The 26,512-nt window shown below is 37.7% G+C and overlaps 2 protein-coding genes across 3 annotated transcripts in view; both read right to left on the minus strand.

Moving 5' to 3' along the window:
- Positions 1-26,512, minus strand: part of CDK14 (cyclin dependent kinase 14) — a 727,116-nt gene that overhangs the window by 695,322 nt on the left and 5,282 nt on the right. The window lies entirely within an intron of this gene.
- On the minus strand, positions 4-24,746 carry PTTG1IP2 (PTTG1IP family member 2). Its single transcript, XM_077998075.1, has 5 exons — positions 24,547-24,746; positions 14,917-14,963; positions 6,956-7,049; positions 5,403-5,496; positions 4-2,109 (listed from the first exon to the last, which is right to left on the minus strand). The coding sequence occupies exons 1-5, from the start codon at positions 24,689-24,691 to the stop codon at positions 1,992-1,994; spliced, it is 498 nt and encodes a 165-aa protein (XP_077854201.1). The 5' UTR covers positions 24,692-24,746; the 3' UTR covers positions 4-1,991.

A 26,512-nucleotide genomic window follows, 5' to 3' on the forward strand; every position in this document is an offset into this window, starting at 1 on the left:
TATCTTTTCAAATTCTTTCTAGGAAAAGTAAATAAAAACTTACGTAATTTTTAAAATGTTAAACATGAAACATTCATGAATAATAAAAAGATTTCTGAGATTTTAATATTGTTGCTATTTTAATATTTAGGGCTCAAGTGACTTAAGGTACTATCCACTTGTAATTGACAAAAAGGGAAAGATCAGATGTTTGATGGTGACCACAAGACTAGTTGTCTCCAGTTACCGAAAAGCTGTGGATGCTTAATGAATGCTTAATGAATCCCTAATACCAGCAAACCATCTTCTGAATTCATTTTCTAGGAAAGAAGTGTGGACCAAGAAGGGCACTATTACCACCAATCCTGAAAAATAACTGTCTTCACAGGTGAGGAGTATCGCAGTGTACATAACATTTTATAGGCTCCATATTTTCCTATTCCACAGTCAGAAGCCTGCTTATTCTATGTCTTGCATAAATACTCTGAAAACTACCATATGCAAATATATTACCAATTATCTCCTAATGTGTAAGTCCAGAGGACACTCATGAATCTCTCTCCCTCCATCTTCAGACCCCTTTCTCTTGATGTCTATGACACCACAGTCTCCCACTTTTTCATCTTCTTCTCAATTTCTTTTTAGAACCCTGTTTTGCTTACTCAAGCCTTTAATGTAGGCATTCCCACTGGGCTCTCTCATGGGTAAAAAATCATCCTGCCTTGTGAATTTGACTATACTTTATTCCCTACAATGAATCTGACAGTTCTCAATCTGTGAAAAGATAACTGTGTCTACCTAAACTAAATAAATACCTAATCTTGTGCTCTTTTCAGTGTTTTCCCTGGGTCAATGTGCTGTGGAATTTAAAATGGATGGGGAAAAATTGAAATGCAGCATTATTCTCTGCAGCCCCCTGGTTTAATTTCAACCTTCAGAAGAAGCAGCATTTACCCTACACTTTGGCTCCTGTCCTAAAATAGCTTTTTGAAACATTTCATGATCCCGTTATCAACCAAACAATTTCTACATAACAAGGTCTAGGAGTTGACAAAGGAGTGTGTATGTGTTTGCCATTTCATTCTTACCCTAAAAGGTTTACCCTGCTTCCCATCCAGATTTTGCAACCTAAAAGTATGGGTCCCAGGTTTTTCTACATTTCCTATTATTATGCCCCTGCAGCCCAAAGCACTAAAATAATCTGGAGACCCCCACCCCGCAAAGTTATTTTTTAATAGTAATTATAAAGGACTATGCAGTACTCTTTCCTCAGTCATATATTATTATGATGTAAAATTTTTTTTTGTAGTCCAATTAAGTGAACAGGGGAATCATGATTTTGACTCCAGTTGGGCTTTCAGGATCCAGACCTGGGTAGAGGATTGGGAGTGCCTGCCCAGGAACTGTGGGTGATCAGCCAAAGGAAGCCGAGATTTGAGTCCTGGATAAGGGAAAGCTTTGTAAGTGAGGGAAAGTTTGGAATCGAGTTGAGGAGAGTGGATAGTAGGCTAGCCAAGGAACTAGGTAAGATGAAGTGAATTAATCTGGGAAAGCCTGCAAGAATTCCTGAAGATAAAGGTCATCTTTTGTTGGGTTGCTTTTGTGGAGTGGGAGTTGGGGTAGCAGGGGAAGCTATGAATATCCCCAGCTGGGCTGGAAAATTTTAGCCCTTCTCTGTCAATATTGTGATTTTACCAATCCCGGTCTAGCTATTGAGGTTACCAAAATGTATCATGGAAATGGGAAAAATGAAATCTGTTGTTATGAGTCCTACCATACTTTGATTTTTTTTGTTGTTGTTTTCAGAGACAGGGTCTTCCTCTGAGCCCAAGCTGGAATGCAATGGTGCAATATGTATGCAATGCAAGGTGTTCATCATAACCTCGAATTTCTAGCCTCAAGCAAATCCTCCCACCTTGGCCTTTCAAAGCATTGAGATTACAGGTGTCAGTCACTGTACCTGGCCCCCACTCATACTTTAATTTTGATGTTTGGAACAAGGGAACAAGCTGTTACTGAAGGAGTCTGGGACGCTCCATCAAAAAATGAAAACACTTGCCAGTAGCACTGTAGTTGGGAACAGGAACTGTTTCTCGTCTTCCATAAAAATAGACGCGATTTCTGTTCAAAATGATGGTGAATTTAGAATTAGGCTTATTTTCAGAACAGTAAAAGTTATAGTTGGAACTATTTTTTTCATTAGACTCCTTTTTTTATTTTTTAATTATTTTTGAGACAGAGTCTTGCTCTATCACCCAGGCTGGAAGTACAGTGGCACGATCTCAGCTCACTGCAACCTCCACCTCCTGGGTTCAAGCAATTCTTGTGCCTCAGCCACGTGAGTAGCTGGGATTACAGGCACTCACCACCACACCCAGCTAATTTTTGTATTTTTAGTAGAGACAGGGTTTTACCATGTTGGCCAGGCTGGTCTTGAACTCCTGGCCTCAAGTGATCCACCCACCTCGGCCTCCCAAAGTGTTAGGATTGCAGGCGTGAGCCACTGCACCTGGTCTTATGCAATATTCTATCATTGCTTTATTAAATTCTGCTTTTATCCCTCCACCAGGAGAATTAAAACATTTAATTAAGAAAAGCAATTAAAATAAATGGAATATCATTTAAAATATCCATAAACTAGCAATAGAATTAACAATTGCTTGTTTACTTGTCTGTGTCCCCTTAGTTATAAGCTCCATGAAGGCAAGGGTTTGATATTTCTTTTTTTTTTTTCTTTTTTTTCGTAGATGGAGTCTCACTATGTCACTTAGGCTGGAGTGCAGTGGTATATGATCTCAGCTCACTGCAACCTCTGCCTCCCGAATTCAAGCGATTCTCCTGCCTCGGCCTCCTGAGTAGCTGGGACCACAGGTGCGTGCCATCATGCCCAGCTAAGTTTTGTAATTTTAGTAGAGATGGGGTTTCACCATGTTGGCCAGGCTGGTCTCAAATTCCTGACCTCAGGTGATCCGCCCACCTTGGTCTCTCAAAGTGCTGGGATTACAGATGTGAGCCAGCACGCCCCGCCTGATCTTTCTTGCTTATTGTTATATCCTTATGACAATGACATTGTTTAGTAGATAATAAATACTCAATAAATATTTGCTAAAAGAATAGATGACAATGAAGGAGGCATCAAGTACATGGACAGTGAAACACTTGTATTCTCTAACATTTGGAACTTTTTAAAGTGCTTTAATTTTTATAAGCATAACTGCTGAATAATAATATTAGATCAAATGTACCTATAAGTATTTTGATATTTCATTGGTCATTCTAGGATATATTTAAACAGAGTCATGTTTCTAAAACCTAACCAGGATCTTTGGTTTATGAAGTGCAGTAAGTCCTTAAGAAGATAAATTCCTCTACAGAATACAGAACTCATTGAATTAACAAGGTCTAGAAGATCTCTTGAAGAAATTCAGAAAGAAGAGATGGTGGATATACAGCAGAGTTAAACCTGAACTGAGTACAGTTGTTGGACCATATTTGCAGAGAGGCTTCAGGGTTTTTCATTTAAAATGTAGATAAAAGAAGCTTCACTGATGGATATTTGCTCAGGCCCCTACTCTTATGGGCAGAATTTGCCACTTTACTCATAAATACTATATAAAAAAGTGATGACACTTACAAGGAGCCAGGATCCTAAGAAGAAAATATATATTTAAAAAATTATAAAACAGACCCTTGCCACATATGTAATGTGCCCTATTGGTTCTTCTTTCTGATTTGTATGTGTATATGTGTATGCTTGTTTCACAGGGGAAAAATAAGGAATACCTTCCATTCTATCCTACCTTGTCTTTGTATGTTAATAAGGAAAACACCATCTCTAAGCCAGAAAAATACAAAGTTCTTGACCAAGTTGAGGTCCTAAACGAGCAAATGGAACATTGGCCAACGCTTACCTTTTCTTTTTTTTTTTTTTTTCTGCAAGCACTATGTTGACTTACCTTATCTTTTTATAAGCACATTTTACTTCCAGATTGACCTATAAATGTGCATTTATCTTATTTTTGGGTCCTGTCTATCTTGTCTACAGTTCCTTCTTATAAAAAGGGTATAATCTGAAGAAAGAAAATAATATCATATTGGGATGAAGGAGAAAAAACTAATTTGTTGATATGTAATGGACTATGCAAATACTCTCCAAACCTTCTGTGAACTCCCTTTGAAAAATTTACTTGAGGAGGTACTCCACCAAAAGGAAAAAATAAACCCTAAAAAGAAGAAGATATGGGACCCCCCAAATTCTCCTAATTCAGTACGGCAGTAAAAAGAAACTAATTTTTGCATGTTAAAGCAGGAAGTCAGAAGACTTTAAGAAGAATATTTATAAGAAGAAAATGAATGTATTTTAGCAAATACAAAGATGAATGATCACAGTGATGAGAATAAAGATACATGTGTTTTTGTTAACGAGAAATAATGAAGATAATTTAAAACTCTAGAAAGTGCAAAAGCTGTATAGGAAAGTCACAATTAAGTAACATGAAGTAAGCTGAAATGTAGCATGATTTTGTGAAATAAAGAGTAAGAAAAGAGAATCTATTTGATCTTGGCACTTGATAATTCTTTTTCAAGCAATATAGGTTAGTGGCATAGAATTATATTTCTTACTCCACTTTGGTTGTTTATTAAACACTATTTATACAATCATGTATAAATATGTTATCCTTTTTAGTAGTTAACAAATTTTAGACTCAAATTATAGAGTAAGCATTTCAAGATATAATTATAGCCACAGAACAGAATGTAAATATTACACATTTGACAAGGTCAAATTAATGAGAAAGCTTATAGAATTTAGGAGATAAGAGGGAAGAGAGGATAAATGGAAGGAAGTATAGGGATCCAAATTTTCTTATCTTTAACAGGAGAAGGATTGAGATATAGAAACAAAGAATTAAATTGATTACTCAAAGTCAACAGGAGAAATATTAGTAATATTAAGATCTAATAGCTAAAAATAATGAAAAAGATAGTAACAACCCAAAAATAACACAATGATAATAACTACTAATAGCAAAAAAAAAAATGTGTATAGTGTAAGATAAATTTTTCTGCTTTAATGATTGGGGGTCAATAAATAACATCTAAAATCAATAAATCATGAAAAGAAAACATAACCATCCAAATCAAACATATGGAGGTAACTACAGAAGAACTACAAATAGAACCATACTAAAAGGATTGCTTCTGGGAAGACAGTGTTAGAGGTGGGGTGGGGGATGAGAAAGTAAAACTTTTTTTTTATTTTATTTTACAATTCCGTACTTTTTGGACTTTTTTTCCTTACCATGTGAATGTATTATTTTTATTACATAAAAAAGGCAAAACACTTCCTGATGACTAGCTTAGTATTCTCTTCAATGATATTACCCCAAAGTGCATTCTTAATAAGAATAAAATGAGCATACTCCTGCAGGTAAAAGAGATAGGCGCAGCAGTACCAAATGAATCCTGTAATTAGTATTGCAATGAGTAGAAGCATCATGATTCCAAACATGTCAACTGAAATGTATAAAAAGAAATACATTTTAAGTTAACAAAACATCAGCAATTTCTGCTATTTTCATCTTTTCTAATATCATGCAATGTGATTCTTTAATAAATGATTATTGAAAGTAATGATACAATAACATACATTACATATTCCAATAAAACTACCATTAACACAACAATCACTAACATTTAAAAATAATCTGGGTTGCTAAAGGAGGTAACATTTGATTTACTTATTTTTAAATTGGTGAACTATTAGGCTACTGGCTTAATTTTTCTTTATTTTACCTCTAAACTCATTTCTGGTACTATCTTAATAGATAAAACAACAAATCCCTCAGGCTGTTGTATCTCTAAAGATACATCTAGATAGCAGGGAATGGTTTATTGTTTGAATTTCAGCAGTCCATTACCAAAAAGACAATCAATGCTTGCTGAGAAATCAGATTTCTACCCCTTGTAAACTTTTTTTTCTTACCTCAGTAAGCACAATGTAGTTTATTAGCTTGGTGTGTTATAAAATGAAACTAGAAGGGCAAACATGAAATAGGAGACTAGAGTTTGTGTTCATACCAGTTACACAAAGTGTAACTTCTTTATAAGGCAAAAACATGTGTGATTTAAATATACCTAATAGTACCTGAAAGAAACAGAGATCTGAGGGCAAAATTTATATCTTTTTACTTCAGTGAAGGAAAAAGAAGACAACTGGTTGTTCTAGACTGGATTTTTTCACATAGCTAGGATTTACCTAGAAAGCTTTTTGTTTCCATTCTTTAAGAAAACTTCTTAAATGGTGCTGGTACATTTTCCTGCCTTGGTAAGTATTGTATAACATACCGAAAGTCCAACATTTCAGTATAACTTAAAGATTCTTTGATGATTAATATTTGTTCACTCCTAGTTAATCAATTAACTAGTTAAGCAATTCTCAGTGTAGAATACATTAGCTGAAAAAATATAAGTTATAGCAATGTTTCTAGATACAACATATCCTCAGACCAGGACTAGCTTATTTTAAAAATCCTGGAATTTCTAAAATGACATAAGAATATAAACATCCTTTAAGTGGGTTATGGATATCATACACTGGAGATTTTAGAAATGGAAATTTAAAGTATTCAGCTACTAGTATGGCAAAGCATCCTCCAATCAAAATGAATGTTCACTTAATTTGAATGAATACTTTGCTGCAAACAACCAATAAGCCTATATCAGGAGGAAAGACCAATGAACATCCCTGGACTTGCTATATTTTTATTTTTATTTTACTTAAAGTTCTGGGATACATGTGCAGAACGTGCAGGTTTATTACATAGGTATACATGTGCCATGGTGGTTTGGACTTGCTATATTTTAATATGTAAAGCAAATGTAATAATTTATAATCCTTCAAATGTAGCAAATTACTAGCATTTGAAAGTCAATCGAAATAAAGAATATAAAAATTTAAATAAGGACAACTCACCTGCACAGTTTAACCAATATATAGAACTGAATTTACACCCGAAATATGGAAAACAATATTTTTTGCATGTTTTTTCTTCACTACACCAAATACACTATATTTGGAAAGAGAAAAATAAAAGTGGTGTCCAAGTATAAGAACCACAATCCCAGGAAGTTTTTAGTACTAATTCAATAAGTATTCAATAAATAATAGCCATTATTATTATTTGTAGTAGATGCCTTTGGTAACTTCTTGAGATCTCCTTTGTCAGACCCACGCATCCAAACCTCAGCTGCAAAAAGTTTTGGCTCCCAATGGCTCACAGCTTCTCCTTTTCTTGGATGACGATGGGGACCACCTAACCCATGAGGTTACTATTTCCCCAGGCCAGTGACTGACTGACATAGGGTTCCAAACAGTGGGCATCCTTGCCTCAAGTCAGGGACAACTCTACCTTGTGACTTTTTTTGCCCAAGGGCTGCCCATGATTCAGGCCAAGAGTGAGCTTTAGCCAAGACCTCATCTTTTCTTCGCTCTTCCCCTTATCTTCCCTGAGTCTCTCACTCTATAGGATTTTTGCTGAAGAGCAGTCACTCAAAAATCACATGCACTTGAACCCCTTTCTCAGACTCTACATTTAGGAAACAAAACCAAAGATATTATTTCACAAAGTAGTAATAAGAACTGCGGTAAATGGTTTTTAAAATGTCTCTATCACTCTTTCCATTCCTCTTGCCTGCATCCCCGACTCTTTCCTTTGGGATTGCTCCTCTGTTACATGTGGCCCTGGCGGTGCTGTCAACAAGCCTTACCTCACCCCTCTCCCCACACTGCTCACTGGTGCTCAGATAATCACGCAGAAATAGGAAAATGGAATTCTAAGTCCCTTAAGCAAGGCATAAAGGTGAAAAATATTATGGGAGGTAAAACCAGAATAACCTGGAAAAGTGAAAAAAAAAAAAAGACAAAACGGTAAAAACGGCTGTCACTTACATAGGGCCTACCATGTGACAGGTACTACATTCTAAGTCCTTTGTATATATCCACTCACTTCATACTGATGACAACCCGGTGATCTAGCTACTATTATGTCCACTTTATAGATGAGAACAAGAAGGCGCAGAGAAGTTAAATGACTTACATAAGATGGCATACCTAGTAAATAGGGGAGCCTGGGTTCTAACCTAAGTAGCATGGTTCCGTGCTGGTAACCAATCCTGTAAGATTGAACCCAGACACTGCCCGATCACTTCTTGCTGTACATCCTGGGACCAGCAGAGGTAATGATTCACTCCAAAGTAAAGAACCACCCCTTAGACACTGCCTGAATACCAAGGGTGTATCACAGGCCAGCTTTTGTTTCATGCTGGACAAGACTAAAGGTTAAATCAAGCCATTCAGTCAAATCTAAGATTGAAGCCACTTTCACTGAATGAGTCTTGTCCTCCTGGACGGTTGCCAAAAGACTGGAACTGCAAAGATAAGGTCTAGATTCAAAAATTACAGCCCACAGAGACTTCTGGCCTTGGTTATTAGTATTCAGAGTCTCTAGGAATCAAGTCCAAGATCTAGTAGGGTTTTAAGGGAAATGAATTGCCAGAAAAAAACCTGAACCTACAGCTAAGAGCTATGCGCACTTAAGTGCTAAGCTGATTCCCAGGCTCCAGTAACCAAGTCCACCGCAAGCAAGCTCCTAAAGAAGTGCAATCCCCGGAAGAGACAATCTCCCCTATGTCTCTCTCTGGTTGGAGCTCAGAGAATAATGGAAAGTGGACTCCTTCGATAGCAGCTAGACTGGTGACCAACAACTCACTGTGCAGCCAGGGAAATTCAACAATGTATTACAGACTTGGAACATATTATAGGACTATTGGCCACTATCCTCCTTCTAAATAGGAGTGTTTACTGTTGTCATCCTACTTTCTCTCTTCTGTTGAATAGTGAGTCTTTGGGAGTTGGTTTAACTGATTATATAGCTAACTTGAAGGAGTGGGTGGAGCTGTATTCAAACACAGTCAAGAGTAATGCACATGTCTCAGAGATTTCAGACTTAGAACTGGGTGCAGTAGCTGATAGTGACCTTGGGTAAGTCCAATTGCAGTTGAGATTTAGTTGTATTATTTTGCCAGGAGCATTTTTAAAAATATGGGGATGGAGAAAATAGAATATATCTGTCCTGAAAGGTCAAGGGGGAAAAATAACAGACTGAGGTCTTTTATTTTAAAAATCTCTCTGCTACTTTGTGTCCCCATTCTTCTTTTTCTGGTAATCACACCCTCTTCTACTGAGGACCTCTTCCCCAAACCCTGTGTGATCCGGGGGCTGCCAATCATTTTCCCTTACCCTATTCCTACTATTGGAGTGGTCTTTTGACCCAGGCAGTAGCCTAGTAACAAATGCTGGACCAGACATAAAACCCCAATAGGGCCAATCAGAATCTTCTTTAAGTTACAACTCTTTGAGTTACAGACGTTGGGTTAGATCTGCTGGCAGCCAGCCCCTTGCCCAGCTGTATGCAGAATGTCCATTTACCACAAGAGAAAATAAAGTCAATTCCCAGAGGGAGGCAGAGCTGAGAGATGGAAGAAAAGAGGAAAATGAGAAGGACATCTTTTGGTTCAGTTGTGCAAGAAGGCAAGGCCACACCTGGTCTTCCCAATATTGTGAGCCAATGAATTCCCCTTTTTATTAAATTAGTTTGAGTTTGGCTGCTGTCCCTTACCACAAAAATATGTGACTAATACCTTAACTTAATCTAGAAAGTTATCAAAGACCAGAACTTCACATTGCCCCCAAGAACACTATAATATAGTCAACATTCCTAAATTGGTAATGTATAATTTAAGGTAAATTACATGATTTTTCTCTTATAGCTAAGGAAAATAACCCATGTAAATATGAAGCCATCAGCCTCTTTGGAGTGTGACAACTGAGGAGCCAGCTAAAAGGCTTTAGAGTGATGGTTATTATGTTCTCATGGCAAAATTATAGTACTCATTTTAGGGTAGAGCTGGTTTATTAAGCTTATATGGACATCTCAATTGCTATTTTAATAACAATATCATTAAAATTAAAACATGCAGAAAGTGGGAAGGTACATAATAATATTTAGTGATTTAAGATTGTATAAAGCAAATGGCTTAATATTATACCAGTGGTTGGGGAATGGGGTGTGTAGAAAATCCAAGATTGTTCCAGGTGAAAGAAAAGAATGGAGAGCAGATGGGGGAAAATAAAGAAAAAAAAAAGCCAATGATTTCTAAAATTATGGGATAATGGTACCAGAAATAAACAAGTAAAGAACATGAGCTTCTTTGGGGAAGGCAAAATTATAAACTAAGTTAAAGAAATTTTGACCATGATGTGATTAAAAAAAAAAAAAAACTATCCAGAAAGAAATGGCAATCAAGCAGCTGTGAGCATCACTGTTGGTGATCGTTAGATTTAAGGATGTGAATTTGGGATTTCTTTATACGCAGGTTGTGGCAGAGACCAGGACTGTGAAAGACATGGCACAAGGGTGAGGACACAGTGTGAAGAAATGCGCTCATTTAGGAGATGAAGGAATGAACTCCTTTAGGAAAATGAAGAAGAGGAATTGGTAAAGGAAACAAAATGGTGAGGGAAGAAATAGGGCCTGTATAAAGCCAAGATCGCCAAGGAAGGAGCAAGTTTCCAAAAAGAATGAGTGATTAATTTGAAAGGTTGTTGCATTTGGTTATTGAGTCTTTTGTAACCTCTAAATCAGGTTGCTAAGGATTAAATCACACTGTGTGATACGGAAGCAATGGTAGAATAAGCACAGAATAAGTACTTCAGCTTCTAGAAAGAAACAAAGAGAAGATTTGGTTTTGTTTGTTTTTTTCCATTTTATCAGAACTCAGAAGGAAGCCAATGCACAGAAATAGGCTGGATTTGTCATAGAGGGAACAAGGAAATGAGAAAGGCTTTGAGTTTGTGAATGTGCATGCGTTTCTGAGTATGACACATAGATAGAGGTGAGGACTAAGGAATTCACCTCAGAAATGAGAACAGATTTCTCAAGGGGAAAGTTAATGTAAGAGAAAAGATATTGAATTGGTTCTGGTGAAAAATGAGGAAACTTGAACCTGCCAGATGGTCTTAAAATTCTCAAGGAAAGTCAAACCCTGAAAGGAGGATCATGCCAACAGTGGTAAAGGGCTGGGAATAGTTGCCATGGGAAATAATCCATGATACTGGTAGTCCATATATTTTTTCCAACTGAAGGACTCCCAACAGGTGATGTCCACATGTTTACTGGCATATCCAAATTCGGATCCATCACCTTGTCCACTCTCCTCGACTCCATGCCCTACCACACACACACACAAACACACACACACAATTTTTCAGAAAAATAAATATCAAAGTGGGCATCTCTTTGTGAGTTGTAAGGTACAACATTTATAAATGCATTTTACAAGCATGTGAGTAACGGTCCTTTCCTATGAACTGTGAGGCTGTGGGAGATTCAAAAATCCCACTGGGCTTACTATAACTTGACTCCTTTTTGTCTCAACCAACCATCCATATCAGGTCACAATTAGTGAGAAAGATGTGATTATGGAGAAAACTTAGAATCTACTCTGATTTTATTTAAGTCAGTTGGCCACAATCTTATGATGCTCATTAGCAAAAAGCAAAAAAAAAAAAAAAATGTAATTTTGACAAGTCTCACCATTGTGACACCATGATTGAGAACTTTCGTTCCAAGCATTCAACAGGGATGCATAATGACTCTGAATAGCAATAAAAGCACAGATTACAAGATGCTTCACCTTTTTTAATTAGCCTGATTTTTGAAATTTTATTTCTAATATAAAATATCAACAAAAATATAATATGTTTTTCATATGCTATGTTTATGAGTTGTGTGTGTATCGGGGGGTTGTAAAAGTGATTTTTATGGATGGGTTTTTGGTAAGAATGTTTTCTAACTCTAGGAAGGCTAGTCCTATACTATGAAATCATCAGGAAATGTTTCAGATAGAATCTAAGGAAGATTGCCTTACAGTTAAGAAGAATAAGCATGTCATTTATCATACAAATTGGAATATTTTGGGAAATGAAAAGGAGTTGGTATATATATATTCTCCAGGTCCATGGAGAAGTGGACATAAAGTAGCACAATATACCAACTAAGACATCTGTTCATCCTCCTAATTCTGTGTTGAACATGTGGAATTATCTCTTAGTTCATTCCTATGAGGTACAGGAAATATTTTTAAAATTACACTCAAATTCACATATTCCCAGTATTTCCATAATGAATGATATTTAGAAAAATTTTAAAAATTCTCTACCGTGTTACACTGTAGAGTATACTGAATTAATTTACCCTTCTTTGAATGGCTCAAGAGTTAATTCAATAGTTATAGAATGCTTGCCATGTGTGGGAAATGTGTGAGGTGTTAGAGATACAAAGATGAATAAAACATGAATTGTGTCCTTAAGGAGCTGAGAACAAGGGAAAGGTGAACATAAAAACAATTTAAATGATATGAGTTACAATTCAAAAATGTACATGTTCAAATCCAAAAGAGAGGTATAGGGGAAGTGCAGAAGGTATTCTTCCTCTAAAAGGAGGGATAAGAACAGGTAATGATGGGAAAAATGACAGCAATGTTATCAGTCAGGGAATGAAGTTTATACCTAAGGCCTCAATTTTTCCCATAAAATTGGAGATTAATGCATCTGTTGATATTGATGGGATGGGGGAATTGCTGCTGTGGGAAATTTTAGGCAATATCCCTAACCAAAAGCAAGTGATAGGTGGTATTTGGGCTCAGGTGAGACCAGAAATTGTGACTTTGTAGCTTTATTCATCCAGATGTTGATGAAATATGTTCAAGCAGCAATCAGCTAGTGATGCATAACAAACGAAAATATAAACCAGAGGACCAACTGGAGCTGTGGAATGTGGGTCCAGTGCCATTAAAAATATGAGGGTATATGCCGTTAAAACTAAGAGGGTGTACGCATTGTATGACTGTATCAAAACATCTCATGTTCCCCATAAATAAGTACACCTACTATGTACTCATAAAAAAATAAAATTTAAAATTTAAAAAAAAGAGAGCAAAGCCATTAAAGTAGAAGTAGTTTTTACAACTCCTAGGGAAATAATTGATCTAGGCAAGGATCATTGTTGGTTGCTAATATCATCAAATGCTAGACAATAAATCTTATCTACCTCCTAATGAAGGGCCTCTCAGCATGAAGCATTCCTACCAAAATTTAAACAGAATCTGATAAAGCCTTTATATCTAATTATCAGTTTATAAGAGCAAAAGAACAGGGAAAAGACGAACATGATAAAAGTCCAAAATTAGTCCAAATCCTTTTCGAATTCAGTCCAAAATTAATCCAAATCCTTTTGGGATGTGATCAGCAAAATCCAGACTATGAGAAACCAAATAGGACAATCTAGTTTCTCCAACAAATAAGTTGCAAAAAAGAAAATAAAAAGGGAGAAGGAACATATAGATTAAAAGATACTTAAGGTATATATCAGCCAATTGCAATGTACAAATGTGATTCAAACAAACAAAAAAAAATGACTCAACAAGACAAATTTATTATTTTCTGTGTGCCTGATGATATTAAGATTATATTGTTAACTTTTAGGTATGATCATGGATGAACTTGTAACATTTAAAGTAAAATATCAATTAGAAACATATGCTTAAATATTTTTAAGCAAAATGATATGGTATCCATATCATCATTTGCTTCAAAATAATACATTTAGCGGGGAAGAGCATACATTGAAAAAAGTTGGTCAAGATGGTTCTTTGGGGTATAAAGCTTTATTATATTGCTTACTTTTCTTTATTGGTATATATGAAATTTTCCATTATAAAACATTTAACAACAAAAACGGGAAGAATATTGCATTCAGGTGAACAGCCATGAGAATTCACAGGAGGGAAGGAAGTCCATTGGAGAGGGCCAATAAACTGAAGGGAAAAGAAGAGCGTTAAGGGACTGGAGGATGTTCTTGTCTTGTTGAGGCTAAAGAGTAGGTACAGTATAAGGGAGTGAGAATGTAAAAGCCAGTGTAGATTGTGCAGGGTTCAGAGATGCCACAGAAGTGACGTCTTACTACACAGGGTTGAGGAAGGCAGGACACTGAGACAGAGTATGTCTGGGTCATCGCTGGCTGTGGAAAGCATGTAAGGCAATGGTAGTACAAACTGGGTGGAGAATGCCATGAGCCAGAAGCCCAGGTCCTCATTAAAGTAGACGAGTGATAGATGTTTATCTTCTTAGGGGAAGATAAGACAGGGCAGAGGGTGTGTATCCAGATCACTATGAGAGACAGCAACTACTAGAGTGTGCCCTTTTCTAAGTAGTGACTTCAAGCTTCTGTTTTTGATGTTGTCAGTTATCCAACACAAGTTAGACTACAGTGGTTTTTATGCAGCTTGCTGCAAACCTGTCTGTGACACAAAGTGGTCATTTCCCTCATAACTTATAGCATTTCTGCTTTCTTCCAAATCTGAAGTGAAGAGCAATGATTTCAGACATTTAATCATCAAAGAAGAGGAATCTAGCTACTTTGTGGTTAAGGAATGGTATGTCATTCTTTCTAGTCTTTAGGAAATAGAAGTGGGAAGGAAATTGTCACCACATCTCAAAAGATATATCTTTTCTTTTACTTGCAAAAATTATTCCAAAATTTCAGTACAATTTTTTCAAGCAAATAATTCTTTTCTTTTTGAAGTATAATTTTCCAGAAGGAAGTACATGTTTGTACTTAATTATCTCCATTGTTTATTTCTAGATCCTCAAAGAATGGTTTGAAATACATAAATAGATCTTAATAACTGTTATGGGTTATTCCTGTTATTAAAAAATTGTGTAAAACAAAGTTTAGCATATCTTTTAAATGACAACTGTAAATTGTGACTTTATAACGTTCCCAGAACAATTTCCTCATAAGAAAGTTAACTTACTTTCTTATCTTTTGTGCACAATTGACAACTCTTCTTTACAGCACATTCTACAAGAAAAAAAAAATTAAGTCCAAAATTAATACAAATCCTTTTTATTGCTCAGTTTTACGTAAAAGTGCATTTCACTTAGTCATTCCTGTTTTAAGCCATATTCATCCATACCCCAGCATTTTACTTCATTATTTTAATGTATTTAGACCCCCACTGGTACTGTATAAATCCTCTTAATCTTAAGTCTTTTCTCCTATTTCTTGGAAACACATGAAATGGCATCATCCAACTTTGATGAGCCAAGTTCTAAAAAACAACCCCCAAAACACTGTAAGGAAAAACAAATTGGCAAGTCCATTGTATTTTAAAATATCAAGTGTTATTCAGGATGGTATTGCCAAGATATTCCTACTTAACTAACCCTTTAAATAGTTAAAAAAAATTAATTCCCCATCTTTTTTTGCCACAAAGCTTTAAAAACTTCTCCCAAATGAGGATTTTCATTCCTCTAGTTTTATGGAAAAACAAACAGTACGATTTACATTTGAAAGTTCTAGAATAAAAACTATGAATTTGGAAAAAAGCATTTCAATGCCTCATTTTATTACTGCAACATCTCCTTAAAGAAAGGGTCTGGAATTAATGTACTAGTTGTTTTGTGATACAGCAACAATAAAGTTGCTCTCTCTATTATTTTGGGGGCAGAGTTCACAGGCTCTGTGGGAAAGGTCAGACCTTTCTATTTAATTTCAAATTGTTTGATTGGATGCAGATCTGATTTGGCTGGGGAAAAAATTTTACAGTTCAGTTTTCAAATTAAGTCCTATTGAATGTTACTTCCTCCTAGCCAAAAGTGTCCTTGAAATACCCATGGGAAAGTTGAGTGAAAGAAAAGGCAAGGTGAATGGTAAAGATTCTGCTGCCTTAGCTATGTGAAGGACAGCTGGCCTCAGGCTCCTTTCAGGAGGCAGAAGCAGGGAAACAGAGGACTCATGACTTGGCCACTGTTCTCAGAGCTCTACGTGTTTCCCACAGCTTTTTTGTAAACGAAAGTTTTTATTTTGGAATAATTTCAGATTTACAGAAAAACTGTGAAGATTCTACAGGGAGTTTCTGTATACCTTTCATCCAGTTTTCCAAATTTTTTTTTTTTTTTTTTTGAGACGGAGTCACTCTGTTGCCCAGGCTGGAGTGCAGTGGCATGATCTCCACTCACTGCAAGCTCTACCTCCCAGATTCACGCCATTCTCCTGACTCAGCCTCCCGAGTAGCTAGTACTACAGGCACCCACCACCATGCCCGGCTAATTTTTAGTAGAGACAGGGTTTCACCGGGTTAGCCAGGATGGTCTTGATCTCCTGACCTGTGATCCGCCAACCTCGGCCTCCCAAAGTGCTAGGATTACAGGCGTGAGCCACTGCGCTGGCCCTCCTATTGTTAATACCTTACACTACCATGGTACATTAATCGAAACCAAGAAACTAACATTGGCACTTGACTTTTAACTAAACTCCAGGTTTTATCAGGATTTCACCAGTCTTTACACTAATGTCGTTTTTCTTTTCCAAGATCCCATCCAGAATACCACATTGCCTTTAGTCATCATATCTCCTCTGGTCTGTGACAATGTCTCACTCTTGCCTTGTTTCTCATGACATTGACAGTTTTGAGGACTACTATCCTCACTCCTTTCAGATATTTTGTAGAATGCCCCTCAACTAGGATTTGTCTGATGCTTTTCTCCTGATTAGATGGGAAATGAGTTTTGGCGAAGAGCGAAGAGATGAAGTTCCCTCCTCAACACACTATGTCAGTAAATGGCCTGCTCAACCTCCATGGTTGAGGTTTAGATTGAGCATTTGTATAACTAACCAGCCATCTCTTTAATATTCATTTTTGCCCTTATTGGAAAACTAATGAGGGTACAACTGACCTATGTGTTACGTGAATCAGTAGGTTCTTTCTTCTGTTCTAGTCCTAAAGAACAAGGTTCTAGCTATCTCCATGGCATTATCAGGTACCAGATTCTTTCACCCTAAAGGCCTGATGTTTGCATATATGTTTTCTATCTGGTTACTTCTTCGCTCTTGATTACATTTTTCATGATTTCTGTATCATTTCTCCTAGTTCTCTTAGAACATCACTGGCCTTTCTTTTTCAGTTTCTTTGACCGGTTCCACTCCTATCAATGTCTGAAATGTTGCTGTTCCATAAAGTTCCATCCGTGATCCTCTTCTCCCATGAAGAATCATAATTTCAAATGCCTAGACATACCTGGCATCAAAATATATTATGCCAAATATCAAAACAAAATTTTTTATTGGCATTGCAATACATTAATAATACAAAAATAAAGTTTATCTGCAAGGGAAAATTTTTCAAGAGCATCTAAGAGAAAAAAACAATGGGGAGTATACGTAAAATAATAAGATTTTATATATTACATTTCTTCTTATATTTTATTTACCTGTTACATCTATTTTAAAACTATGCTGTTAGGTGAATAAAGGTTTGTCATATGTCATCTTGGTGTGCTGTACTACATGTCAATATGGAATATCACTTTTTCTTTGACTTAATGATTTCTTTTTTTTTTTTTTTTTTTTTTTGAGACGGAGTCTCGCTCTGTCGCCCAGGCTGGAGTGCAGTGGCGCGATGATCTCGGCTCACTGCAAGCTCCGCCTCCCGGGTTCCCACCATTCTCCTGCCTCAGCCTCCCGAGTAGCTGGGACTACAGGCACCCACCACCTCACCCGGCTAGTTTTTTCTATTTTTTAGTAGAGACGGGGTTTCACCGTGTTAGCCAGGATGGTCTCGATCTCCTGACCTTGTGATCCACCCGTCTCGGCCTCCCAAAGTGCTGGGATTACAGGCTTGAGCCACCGCGCCCAGCCGACTTAATGATTTCTTTTACTTGAATTCAGTTTTATATAATATTGCTACACTTGCTTTCTTTTTCAGTAGCATTTGTAAGGTCTATCCTATTCTATCAATTTATTCTTTATTCCTTTATTTTCTCTAGTGGCTTCAAAATACACATTCTATTTCTATTCCTGAGCTGTTATTTTAAAAATTTGGGGAGATATTTTATATGCATCTTTCTATCATCATTTAATCAGGATCTACATTCTCAACCTAGACAAAGATCCTAATATATTTTTACTCTTCTCTTTCTCACCATACCACTTCCCAATTAAATAATTTAACTACTTAATAGCAGTTAAACTTCCATATGATTTCTGTATCATATGGATTTCAGAAATCAAATGGAATTTTAACTACTATTAAAGTTATTAATGATTATTAGACATATTTAAATTGCTGTTGACTTACAATAAATTATTTAGAATTAACTCTTCATTTTACTAGTTTCTTTGCTTACTACTCTTTCTTGAATCCCACATTTTCCCCTTGGATTCATTTTTCATTTTGCTGGATTATATTCTTGAGTATTCTTTTCAGATGTCTGTGAATGATAAACTCTTTGACTCTTCAAGTGTCCAAATGTTTTTATTTTGTATACCTTCTAGAGCACAGCTGGCTTAGTCTGTTAATATGTTCTAGTTTCAACGCCATTTTTTTCAAAACTTTAAAGATATTTTTTCTTCTTCTTCTTTATTTTATTATTTTTTTTTGACAGAGTCTCATTCTGTCACCAGGCTGGAGTACAGTAGCGTGATCTCGGCTCACTGCAACCTCCACCTCCTGGGTTCAAACAATTCTTCTGCCTCGGCCTCCCAAGTAGCTGGGACTACAAGTGTGTGCCACCACACCTGGCTCATTTTTATATTTTTAGTAGAGACAGGGTCTCGTCATGTTGGCCATCTCCTGACCTCGTGATCCGCCCGCCTTGGCCCCCCAAAGTGCTGGGATTATAGGCATGAGCCACCATGCCCCGGCCAAAGATTTTTTTTGGATATTTTTCTTTAGTTCCTCTCTTCCATTCCTCTCCTCCTGAAACTCCTATTACATTAATGTTGGCATGAACTCTTGTCTCTTTTTTCTACAGGTTATCTCTTGTTCTTTTGTACTGCATTCTGTAAGAATTCCATGGCTCAATTATTGAGCTTGCTAATTCACTCTTCAACTACGTTTGTGTTTATTATATTTTTAATTTCCAAGATTCGTAATCTTTTCCAGAATAGCCTGTTCATGGATATCTCCATGAGAATACTAATCATAGTGCTGAGAGAGGCATCCATCCTAAACCCTGAGCATCTCTGGATTTCCTAGCTAAGTGTGCCAAACTTCTTGGCCTAATTATCCTCTGACCCTGCACTTATTCTGTATCTGGTAACATAGTCAATTAAATAGGTCAAGGCAACCACAGTGTGACTATAGTCACGATTACTCCCCAGGGACTAGATTTTTTACTGCTTGCCATAAAAGTTCATAAGCTCTTAGTCCTGGGTTCCTTAGCTCCAGTGCAACTGGCTGCATTCGTAAGCACAATCTGGATACACTGCATTGCTCTATGGGACTCGGGGGCAGGAGATTTGGTGCTGCCATACTGACGTTCCTGCTGTTGGCTGTGCTATGAGTAATAAACCGTCTGGCACTGATCCATTGAGTCTCACTGTCTACTTTTAGCGCCTATGGAGTTGTGGCAAGCCAATCTACTTGCTAGCTTAGTCATTTCCTTTGGAATCTTGTTAGTCCTTGCCATTTTCTGTAGGAGAAGTTTCTAATTCCAAGGTGTTTTTTCCCCTCTATTAAATGTGTTTTAATAAATTGGTTCTTTCCTTTATGGGGTTTCATGATTCTTGATTGTGTTAGCACAATCAAGTTAGGAGTTAGGTGTATGTATATAGGCTATTTCCACCTCTGTGGTGTGGGCGAGGATTGGGACATGCTGCCAAGTTCAGTGTGTTGGTAGTATATCTTTTCCTGCCTTTCCAGGCCAATAATTCACATTCATTGTTAACCTGGAGCAGTTGCCTCTGCTGCCTCTGCTGCCTGCTTCTTGAGACAGTTGAGAAGGTGGAGAGGCAACCAGCTATAGTGCTTTAAGATCAGTTCCCAGGAAGCTGCTGCACAACTCCCTCGTGCTCTTTGTATTCACTGCTGCTGAACTTGGAGCAACCCCAGAAACCACTCTTACATTAGTCTTCTCTTATGTGTGTTTTAGGCTGTGGCTTTCTCCATTAGTCTGATCTCAATTGCTTTCTGTTTCTCAGGGATTCTTAACATTTTCCAGCTCTCATCTTGTTTTCCAGCACTGTCATAATATATGTCTCTATCTCTGTATCTAGTCATGTGTTGCATAACATTATCTTGGTCAACAGACTGCATATAGGACGGTGATCCCTTCAGATTATAATACTGTATATTTTTACTATTCCATTTCTATGTTTAGGTAAGTTTAGATACACAAATACTTACCATTGTGTTACAATTGCCTGCAGTATTCAGCATAGTAACATGCTGTATAGGTTTGTACCCTAAGAGCAATAGGCTAATCTAGCCTAGGTGTACAGTAGACTATACTATCGAGGTTTGTGTAAGTACACTCTATGACATTCACACAATGATGAAATTGCCTAAACTATGCATTTCTCAGGATACACCTCTGTCATTAAGCAACACATGACTGCATAATGTTTATTGAAAACTTACCATGTACTAGAAAACGTTCTGAGTGCATAACATAGATTAACTCATTTGATCCTCACAACAACAATTTACGGAAGATACTATTTTATTCTTATTTTACTGATAAGGAAATTGTGACACAGAAAGCATGGGCCTAGTAAGCAACAGAGCTGGGAGGAGAGTCCAGCCAGTGTGAGCTGCTGCCTGTGATAACTGTGTTCTTCTGCCTCTCTGGTGAAACAAGTACTGTCAGAGAGGCACAGCTAAGTATAGGAGCAACTATTCATTCAGATTAGGTGGACTAAAGGAAGGCATCATAGAAGAGGTAGAATTTGATCTAGGCCTATCAATATCAGAATTCAGTTTTACATCACAATTCAGCATAATGTCAAATCCCCCATTTCTGCTAGTGGCAGAAAACCATAAACTTGCAATCTCAGTCAATTAATTCATCCTCCTTTGAATAAACGTTTAGCTAAATGTAGGGTTTGCTCCTTCCCCCTTTACCTTGGGGATGCTATACTTTTCTGGGAGCAAAGGCTATGTGTTGCCCGGGTACTAGGGTGTGACTGGACTGAGTCCCCTCCTCCTTCCTTACTAGCCTCACTGTGTGAATCTCACCTGTCCACTTCTTAGGGAGTGTCATGTCTAGTATCTGTGGTCCTGCTGTGGTCCTGCTGTGGTTTCTAGACATGAGGTCCAGTATTCTCTGGGAAAGACCTTTCCCTCTTCAATTTTGCCAGCTCTTGCAAGAACTGCCTTGCCTGTACCCCACCCACTATATTGGGAATTTTAGGGCTCTCTACTCTTTTCCCTACAAAATTCTTATGTCCAAGGGATTCTGACATGCAGTCCTTGAGTCCATTTGCTAAGATACTTCTTCCTGCTACTATTACCTACTGTTTGGGAGCCATGTTAGCCTCATGTTATCTGTGAGACCAGTGGATTCAGAGTAAACTCTAGAAAGTGAGTCACAAGTTCCTAATGTTTTCAGATTCCCCTTCAACCCATATGACATTTTTATTATCTCACCCTTCCTTTACCTCAGCCAGAAGTGGTATACCAGGTTTCTCTCCTGGTTCCCTATCAGCATTTAAACCTTGTGTCAATGCTCTAATCCTCCTAATACCTGCTTGCTGGTCAAAATCTGAAAGCGCTTTTTGTCTTAAAGATGGCTATATGAAGTTAGGATCCAACCAGGAAAACAGAAATCACTTTGTGTATACATAACACTGGGAACTTAGTATCGAGGTTGGGTATGCAGGTGATGAAAGAGGCTGAGAAGTTTTCCAGGGGAAAGAAAGCAAAGTCCCACCTCCTCCCAGATAACAGCACCCCCCAGGCTAGAGGACAGAGGAATGAGGCAGCTACCAGAGACCACTACAGTAAGCTTAGAGTATGTGACAGATATTCTTGGTGTGTTCACCATTAGCAGAAATAAACAAATGAAGAGAGAAAACTCAGAAGCCTTGCTTTATATTCAAATTATTTGACCTTCAGTTTATTTCCTTGGAGGTATCTGCCTTTTAATTTCATTCTGATATCTTGCTATTGACTTCGAGGCTTGTTTCACTGAATATTTCTTGTTTGATTGTTCTCTAGCTCAAAGCACTTGTGGGAAATTTTCATGTTTCTTGAGTTGTGTTCTCTTCTAGGGTAGATTATTTGGGGTGTGTGTGTGTGTGTGTGTGTGTGTGTGTGTTTGCATGCTATCATATAGTCCTTTGTTTCTTTATTTTGCTGTGCAGGATTTACACAGTTGCTCTATTGTTTTCATTCTACTAATGATTGCATAGCTCTATTCAGACCTTCCATTTGTTCTGATATAGTGTAGGTGAGATCTTAACCACCTTACCACGATCCTTGAGATTTTTTTTCAAGAACCTACAGTTTTATGGCATTTTATGTTCTATTCACCCCACTGTTTTCAGCATTAGACAGGGGGGAGAACGCAAATGAGGCTGTGCCAGGCTTTGTTAGAATGTCTGACTGTGCTCTCTTTTTTGAGGTTTGTCATTTTTCAATGTCAAGGTTTGCTAAAGCTTATCAGAGGTTTTTCCCGTTTCCATGAAGGGGTTTCTTTGGACTCTAGATCTGCCCTCAAATCCAGCTTGTAACTCAGGAACCTGAGTTTCCATCAGAGAGTCAGGCCCTCTCTCTCAGGTCCTCATTCCACTTATTTCTCTTCAGTAGCCATTTCCTCTTCTCATCTTCAGAATAAGATAAAGAATAGGATACCCACTCAACTTGTTTCTCTCCAGATTTGGGAGAATCAATAAAAGTTCTTGTATTATAGTAACTCATTAGTTACCTCTAAGAGAGGGTGGTAACATTTGGAGTCTTGCCATGCTGTGCTATTCTGTTCTGATCCAGAATCTTCCAGTTCTTTCCTTAGTTGCCACTTATTTTTTGCACTATGACCCTTTGTTGTCTGGTTACTTCTAGTGAATAAAATTCTCTAGGTTTCAGTACATTTTTTCATCCATTCATTAGATTCTAGAAGATTAACCTAAAGTTCCATCAAGTGCTTACTATACTTTCTTGAAATATTGATTACTAAGCTCTCAAATGTAAATGAACATCAGAGTTAGAAGCCCTGGGGATCAAAACAACCTGCTTAGCGGGAGGTCTCACTTGATGTGCGATCCTTCACAAAGTCCTGTCTGTTGCCTGTCACTCAGGGCGTAATCTGGGACATAGATGAGGATCTCGTGAAGACTTAGAAGCCCCTTCTCAGTTTTGGAAGTGAAAAGTGTCATGATGTCTAAGAAACCATATCCTTGTTAGATGGGAAGATTAAATGCAAGCACTAAGGGGAACTGGCCCAAGACTAAGATGCAAGCATTCAGGGGAGGCCCTTGGCAGGCAAGCTGTTTCCTTAGAAACATGAACTCCAGCTGGCCAGCCCTAAAAGTGAGTTAGCTAGCAACAGAAACTTCCATCTTTGGAGATTATCTTTATCTGTGATTTTTTATTTATTTTATTTGTTTGCTTTTTTTTATTTTTATTTTTTTTTGTTCTTCATCAGTATTTTGATAAAGTCTTGTGAAAAATTTCCAGTATGAGTCCAAGTTTGCAAGGGAACAAAATGAATAATTTGTTTCTATGTTTGGGCCTATGCTTTTAGGTGCTGTTTGTTGGGAGAAGGGGCCAGGATGGCACTGGAACTCTATTTCTCTTAGAGTATGTATAGGGGTGACCAAGAGGTTAAAAAAGAGAAATCTGTGGGAAAGATGAAACCAAAGAAAACAAGCTAGGTATTTTAATTCAGCATCCCCCCAACCCTACCCCCTCAAAGGAGATTCTTATTTCAGTGCAACGCTGAGAACTGTGGGTTTGGTTTTAGTAAGGAAGACTGATTTACTTACAGATACTAACATTCTTTTCTACTCTGGAAACCAGACAGCAGTAATTATTCTGTCTCATAGTCTTTGTAAAAATGGCAATCTCGGCTTTACAGGGCACTTTCCAAGTAATTCAAATTCTGTCTCTTATTTTGTCTATACAGTTCCAATTTAGGATACTAAAAACCTTATTTCCAGGTTCATGAATTTAACTCAGCATGACTTTTAACATTTCAATTTTTTTTCAATTGGGAAGGGAAACCAAGAGATGCCTCCAAACTGAAGTAATTTTTTTTTTATGAAAAAGAACAAATAAAGCATTTTATTAACTATCTTTAAAAACTTAAGAAAAAGGAACTATGACCATTGAGTGGGTTTGATTAGAACAAAACCCAACGATTTAATCACAACAAAAAGCTTATATGCCATAGGTCATGCAAAAAATGATGAGGGAGAAACTATGCTTTTCCTCAAATTTAAAACTGTTTGAATCCACCTTTCATATTTCAGATAAACCAAATTAATCTGACTCCAATTTAACCGAGTTTCACCAAAACCACCTAGAGCCTTTAAAATGTCTTCCCACCAACACCAAATGACAACTTTTGAGATGAAAATTCCAGTGCACCAGGATGGCACAATTAAAAGGAAAAACTACGCTGGAGCATATGGGGCACCCGCCTCAGGACTCCGGATCACTCACCCTCTTCAGTCTTATCTCTTGGTTTCTGATTGTTCCTGGGGCTGTGGAAAAAACCATTCTCTGAGAAGCTGATAAGCAATTGGATAAGAAAGAGGGAGAGAAAAACTGGCAGGAGGATCTGGCCCCATGCCCGCAGCCAGCACATCTCTCTTCAGACCTGGTGACCCCAGCCACTGGGAACCTGGCAGGCACCAGCTACAGTGTTGGACACTGAGACCCACTCAGGGACTGTGACCTACCACAGCCCCGGGTCCTTAGGCTGCCACTTGTAAGCCCTGGATGCCAGCATAATCAGCAGAACCTTAGAATCCCTAATGTTCTAGCCAGAATGTGGAATGTTCATAGTGCAATCCTGGTCCGCACTGAGTCCAGCTTCCTGGGCCCTGAATACCATGTACAGTCAGTCCATTGGACTTGACTGAGGTCTATTTCCCCCAAATCAACACTTTTCCCTACTACATTGTTGTTTTTTGGAGACCTTGATTCTAATTTCCACTACATGAATATGTGTACAGCGGTTGCACTCTTCCATGCTGGCTTTTCTCTGATGTAAATGAACCTACCACCCACCGCATTCCATGGGAGTGGTTGTGCGATCAATGAGTGGTGAGGCCGTGAAACTCACAGCTCTGTAAAGCCTTGGTCTTGTCCTTGACTAGCCTGGTGATCCTCTTGACGTGCTCTAATGCAGTTTCCTGAAGGTTATGTTTGGGTAGTACATAAATGTCTTTTATTTTCATAGTTATGAATTTATTTTAATGTGTATTGGAAAAATATAACCAGTAGTTACAATGATGTAATAGCAACAATATACGCTTTTAAAATGAATCTATGCAAAAAAGGACAATTTTCATAAATATAAATAGTACACAACTTAAAGGATATGGCAAAACTTGGGGAAGTGGTTCCAGAATGACTGAAATTTGAGCAATCTTGCCCCAGTGTGTGTGGCGGGGGAGGGGTAGAGGTGGGTGATGAAAACTTGTCCTTGACCAGGAATTATCTCATTCTGTTTTTCAAAAATGATGAGGTGGGGGCTGGGCGCGGTGGCTGAAGCCTGTAATCCCAGCACTTTGGGAGGCCGAGACGGGCGGATCACAAGGTCAGGAGATCGAGATCATCCTGGCTAACACGGTGAAACCCCGCCTCTACTAAAAAATACAAAAAACTAGCCGGGCGAGGTGGTGGGCGCCTGTAGTCCCAGCTACTCGGGAGGCTGAGGCAGGAGAATGGCGTAAACTCGGGAGGCGGAGCTTGCAGTGAGCTGAGATCTGGCCACTGCACCTCCAGCCTGGGCCACAGAGCCAGACTCCGTCTCAAAAAAAAAAAAAAAAAAAAATGAGGTGGGAAGATCGCTTGAGCCAAGACGTTCGAGGCTGCAGTGAGCTATGATTGCATCAGCACACTCCAGTCTAGGCAGCAGAGCAAGACCTTGTCTCTAAAAAAATTATTTTAAAAAATTAGAAAAAAAAAAGATGGAGTTTTCCCATAGTATTCCTGGCATATTGATCTCGACTGCATCCTGAGGACTATGGGTCAAGTATGGACAATAAAGATGGAGGAGGAGAAGATGTGCAGAGTTCCAGGCTACTTTTTCTTTACCCATTTGCAATGCAGCTGACAGACAGAGGGTTATTAGCTATAACATAAAAAAAGTGCTTTTATAAACTGACCAAAAAAAGGACAAAAGATAAACAATAGGAAAATGGACAAGAGATGTGGAGAATCCATTGACAGAAAAGTAAATCCAAGTAGCCAATGAATACATGAAAAAAATTGTTTAGCAACACTAGTACTAGGAACTAGGAAATTATAAATTAAAACTAATAATGTAAACATCAGGTAGGCAAGCATTTATAAAGAAAACTAAGATATCATTGGTGAAGTTGTGGGGGAAAAAGTACTATTATACTTTTTGGTGGAACTGTAAATTGTTACAGTGTCTTTAGAAAGCATCACTGCAGCA

This window comes from Macaca mulatta, chromosome 3 (genome assembly GCF_049350105.2).
Source record: "Macaca mulatta isolate MMU2019108-1 chromosome 3, T2T-MMU8v2.0, whole genome shotgun sequence".
Lineage (NCBI taxonomy): Eukaryota > Metazoa > Chordata > Mammalia > Primates > Cercopithecidae > Macaca > Macaca mulatta.

What these genes read in the sequence shown, in the direction of transcription:
- PTTG1IP2 (XM_077998075.1), bottom strand. Translation starts at nt 24,691, where the DNA reads ATGTGCTGGCTGCGGGCATGGGGCCAGATCCTCCTGCCAGTTTTTCTC. An exon ending in AAGAGATAAGACTGAAGAGG is followed by an intron (nt 14,964 to 24,546) that starts GTGAGTGATCCG and finishes TTTTTCTTGTAG; the next exon opens with AATGTGCTGTAAAGAAGAGT. An exon ending in TGTGCACAAAAGATAAGAAA is followed by an intron (nt 7,050 to 14,916) that starts GTAAGTTAACTT and finishes TTCCAAATATAG; the next exon opens with TGTATTTGGTGTAGTGAAGA.